Source organism: Limulus polyphemus, unplaced genomic scaffold, assembly GCF_000517525.1.
Source record: "Limulus polyphemus unplaced genomic scaffold, Limulus_polyphemus-2.1.2 Scaffold2394, whole genome shotgun sequence".
Lineage (NCBI taxonomy): Eukaryota > Metazoa > Arthropoda > Merostomata > Xiphosura > Limulidae > Limulus > Limulus polyphemus.
The window spans coordinates 139,280-143,898 of NW_013668004.1; the positions used below are offsets into that span (position 1 = coordinate 139,280).

A 4,619-nucleotide genomic window follows, 5' to 3' on the forward strand; every position below is an offset into this window, starting at 1 on the left:
AGGTCAGGTGAACGTGATTGTGAAGGAGAAACAAATAATAGAGTAACTGTAACCCTACTTTTGGCCCACCCTGTATTTAATGACCACTTTACCTTTTAATTAGTTCTAATCATAAGTCAGAAACCGTTGATTTTAATCAATTAAATTACAGCAAGGTGGTTACTTTACGTGGGCTACTTATCTTATTTTTGTTTAAACACAATGATAAAGTAAAAATCTCAATTAACTGGTAAACAAACTTAACTGTGGTACAGAGAGATTGTTTTAAGGGTAGTCTTGCAGAAAAATACTCATTCAAACTGTCTACACCCTTAAAATTTAAAATAATTATTTTATACAATACATGAAAAATACAATACCTTAAAAGTCAGTCTTGTCTTGACTCTATTAGCAAGTGCATTGTTGATGGCTTTATCAAACTGTAGTAACACCTTCAAAGCTAAATTTGGAGTGATTTGCCCACACTATCAATAAAGAAATAAAGAAGTGTATGCATCCAGTTGATATTTCAATATTCATATTAAGTCGTTAACTTGTATATTAAAAACTGACATATACTTCAATCACCAAGAAAACATAAAAGCTTGAAGAACATGAAACGTAACTAAGTGGAAACATTTTGTTTGCCAGTTTTCTTTGGATTTTATTTTCTCTTAGCAAAATCCTTAATGCAGTAAGTACTTAATTTTTTTTCTGGCAGTAACAGAAAATATCTTCACATTGATTCACCATTTGACACTTCCTCCTCCCCAACTGCCAGACAAGTGTAAAGACCTTCTACGATTTCTTCATTTAGTTGTAACACTCAAAAAAAACACAAGTTTTATACACAGTCCTGCTACCTGGAGGGGAAAAAAACAGCTAATTTCTCTTTGCTTCAGTCCCTTTAGCAGCAAAGTTAAGGTTAGTTGATTACTTTCCAACTACATGTACCAAGCAGCAATTATAATCATTAAGAGACTATGCACTTTTTCTGTAATTGCAACTATTTATGAGTAGAAGTTCTATTTACCTATGTTAAAAGGGAATCCAGATCATTTTACTTCTAAAAAAGCCCATGGGATTCAAAGAGATTAACTTATTATACATGTATCTCCTAATGGGCTGCCTTTTTTGATTCAGGATTTATCTTCAAGTCAAAGAATGATTGTTCTGGAATTTTCACTCTGTAATGTTTCAAGATGGCAGTTTCTACAGAGCAACATTAAAACATCATAGAAAAATCCTGCTTTTGAATACTTGCTAATATTATCAAAATTCTTCCATTCATCTTTCAAATTGGTTTCAAGCAGTGTATTCACTCAATAAATTAACAGGGTTTCTCATGTGCTTCTTCATTCTCTTATTTTGGTTTTCTGACACTGTTTGGGGCTTAAACTTGAGTCTTGAGGCAACTATCAGAATCTCTTTTATTTTAACCTTTTCTTTTTTTCAAAATATTCGTTTTGACATGTTTAGCAACAGTTATCAAAATGTGCAACAACAAATGCCTAAATTGTGCCTTTCCCTTCTTGTATCTAAATTTGTGTAATTGCTATTACCTATAACGTCTCTGGATGAAGTTTTCATACCTCTGAACCAGTTTTACTTAAAAACTAATGTTATCATCTTACGTTTTAATAAACAAGTTATGTTGTTTAAAATTCTTTTAAATTTGACTGTGTAACTTATTCATAATGGAGTAAGTAGTGGACACTGTTTAGTACAAAACTTTTTATATTTTAGTGCTCTTCCATTTGAATATTTGATTAGCATGTTGTTTTTAACATGATTATTTAAAACATGTAAATTGTAAGAATTAAAATGCTATAATACTGATGAATTTATAGTTATACCAATTAATTATACTTATACTATAATTAAACATAAATAATGTTTTTAACTTATAGTATATTACAAATGTTAATTTAACATTCTGGTCTCGAAGCAGAGCAAACCATTATTTCAATTTTAATTTAAAAGTTTAGGATATTTTGTTAATTACTGGAGTAACTTAGTCTCTAAATGGTATGTTGTCAGTATTGTCGACTAAATTGTCATAAGTCATCATTCAGTCTAGAAATGTAATACTCGGTCGATACACAAAAGATTCGAAAACAAAGAAATGCTACCTGAATTAGTTCATCCAAACTTTCTTGTAAAGTATGGCCTAAAGTTGTATTTCTGTACAGTTGATAACTCATGATTAAAATTAATATTCTTATTTTATAAAACGCTTACTGTGATTTTCTGTTATTTACTCTAATATTGCTTTACTTAAAGTAATCTCTTCTTACAATTTGAAACCGACAGGCTGCGCTTTTTAGTTTCAATCATATACACATGTCTACGATTTTATTATAAAAGAAACATAGACCATTGCTATTGATCCAAAGATATGCATATAGTTATAAAAACATTCGTCTATGTATATTTTTGAGCTTGTCATTATATGACAAACTAAATCCTTATAATTTCATATGAATAATTTTGTTTAAGATTTTGCTATAACAAATTCCTCTTTCCGAAGTTAGGCACCCAATTAAGAGTAGTTTTATAAGTGTGTGTTGAATATACTGTTGCTAAAACTTTGTAGATACTTCTTTTTAAATTTCTCTAAATAAAATTCTACACTTTAATATGCCGACCAAAAAACCCTGCTTCAAATATACGTGTTGGAATTTGTTATAATGAGGTTTATAAACGGTTATTCTTGTGTTATTTCACTTAGTCTCATTTTTGGAAATTAATTTAATACCAAGATACTTAAAACGTGCACTACCCGTGGTTATATAACTTCAAATTAAAGGTATGGTTTTTCATAGTTCTAGTGTAAAACTATTATTCACACTGGATAACAAATTCATACCCCCCCCCCCCCTATTCCAGTGGCTTATAACGCTAAAGACCAGTTTCAATACCTATGGTGGGCACAGCACAGATAGACAATTGTATAGCTTTGCGCTGAACAACAAACAAAATAAACAAATAAATTCGTCACTAATGACCAATAGAAAACGGTAGTTTCAAGCTTGTCAGTTCTCATCAATTCAGTTTGAATGATTATCGAAAAAGAAAACTATAGCAGCAACTAAGACAGGGTCAGAGATATTCAAAATTAATATAACATAACATAATGTTTAAGAACAACAAGGAACCTATTGGTCCATCTCGGCTGTCCCATCCTCTAAACTAAACTAAAACTCCTAAATAGATAAATTTAAAAAATCTTAGAGACAGCCATTATCATTCATATAGTTATCAAGCTTTCTCTTAAACTCGCTTAAATTTACCTCCTCCATAACATCCGAAGCCAGTCCATTTCAGAGGCAACCCATCCTGTTAGAAAAATAAAACTGTCTCATCTGAAGATGACTTCTACCTTTCCATGTCCCCTAGTCCTACTATTCTCGCGGTTAAGTGGGAAAATGATGATGCGTCAACACTATCAAGTACTTTTACAATCTTAAACATATCAATCCCCTCGAACTCTTCTTTTTTCAAGAGAAAACAATTTCAGAAATGTTAATTTCCCCTTATATGACAATCCCTACATCCCAGGCACCATTCTAGTAACCATCCTCTGAACCTTTTCCAACAATTCAATGTCCTCCCTAAGGTAAGGAGCCCAAGAATGAACACATTAATACTCCAAATGTGGCCAAATCAGTGACCTGTACAATGAAATTATAACCCCTTTAGATTTTCATTCAATATTTCTGTAGATACAACCTAAAATCCTATTTCCCCTACACTAGTAGCAATAGCACACTGCTTGGATGGCTTTAGAGACTGATCAACCGTTATACCAAAATCCCTCATTCATGCAAACCCATTACAAACATATCATACTCAAAATAAAAGTGCAAAAGTAATAAACAATTCATGGAAGAAAGATTAACATCAGTCGTTCTTCGTCTTGTTTGTATTTTCATTTTGCAGTGGTATATGTGGTGCTATGGAAAATATTTGCTCACATTGGGTAATAAATCCTATCTGAAGACTAATGTTTCGAGTTTCATCGGCTCTTGTCAAGTCTTATAGATAAAAATAAAATTGAATCTAATAATTAAAGTATTTCGCGATTATACTGAGCGTTATAATATATTTTTATAATAAGAAAAATAGGTAATAACATTCCAGCATAATGTACGTATAACATAGCTATGTCCCTATTACAACAAATGTGATAACTTTTAGGTGTTAGTTTTGTTTGAGCAGTTTTTGGCTTTATTAGTAAAAAAAAAAAAACGTATTTTTTATTTCGTAAGATTCAAAAATGCCTCGCTTAAGCAGACAGCGTACGAAAAAAAAATATAAGAAATGTGACATTGGCAGAGTATATTGTAGTTATACGCTAATTATATGATACTTTTTCCGTAATTAAATTTAAATTTAAGCATGGTATTAGAAAAGGGTGATCTTCGAGCAGTGTTAATTGATTTACACGGCACTCTTCACGTAGAAAACTTAGCTATACCAGGCTCCGTTGATGCTTTGATGCGGTATTTTTACTTCATATGATTTATACTTTTTATAATTATAGTACAAATTATACGCAATTCTGGTGACTATACTTTGAGTGTAATAAAAAAAAAGTATATAAATTATTGTATTTAACTAAGAGTAACGCTCGGTGA

At 31.0% G+C, this 4,619-nt stretch overlaps 2 protein-coding genes across 3 annotated transcripts in view; one reads left to right on the plus strand and one right to left on the minus strand.

The window, feature by feature from the left end:
- Positions 1-2,296, minus strand: part of LOC106466840 (transcription initiation factor IIA subunit 2-like) — a 9,006-nt gene extending 6,710 nt beyond the window's left edge. The window contains exons 1-2 of the mRNA XM_013927143.2: positions 2,112-2,296; positions 360-464 (exon numbers count right to left, since the gene is read on the minus strand). Of these exons, the coding sequence (XP_013782597.1) occupies positions 360-464; positions 2,112-2,183 (177 nt within the window). The 5' untranslated portion in view covers positions 2,184-2,296. The remainder of the gene's footprint in view (positions 1-359; positions 465-2,111) is intronic.
- A 1,979-nt stretch (positions 2,297-4,275) lies between these two features.
- The window catches only part of LOC106466836 (haloacid dehalogenase-like hydrolase domain-containing protein 2), a 21,039-nt gene continuing 20,695 nt past the window's right edge, over positions 4,276-4,619 (plus strand). The window contains exon 1 of one of the 2 annotated variants that reach the window (XM_013927137.2): positions 4,276-4,484. In XM_013927137.2, coding sequence (XP_013782591.1) covers positions 4,381-4,484 — 104 coding nt within the window. In that variant the 5' untranslated portion in view covers positions 4,276-4,380. Of the gene's footprint in view, positions 4,547-4,619 lie in introns of both variants that reach the window. The other variant, XM_022394907.1, reaches the window with a different exon arrangement.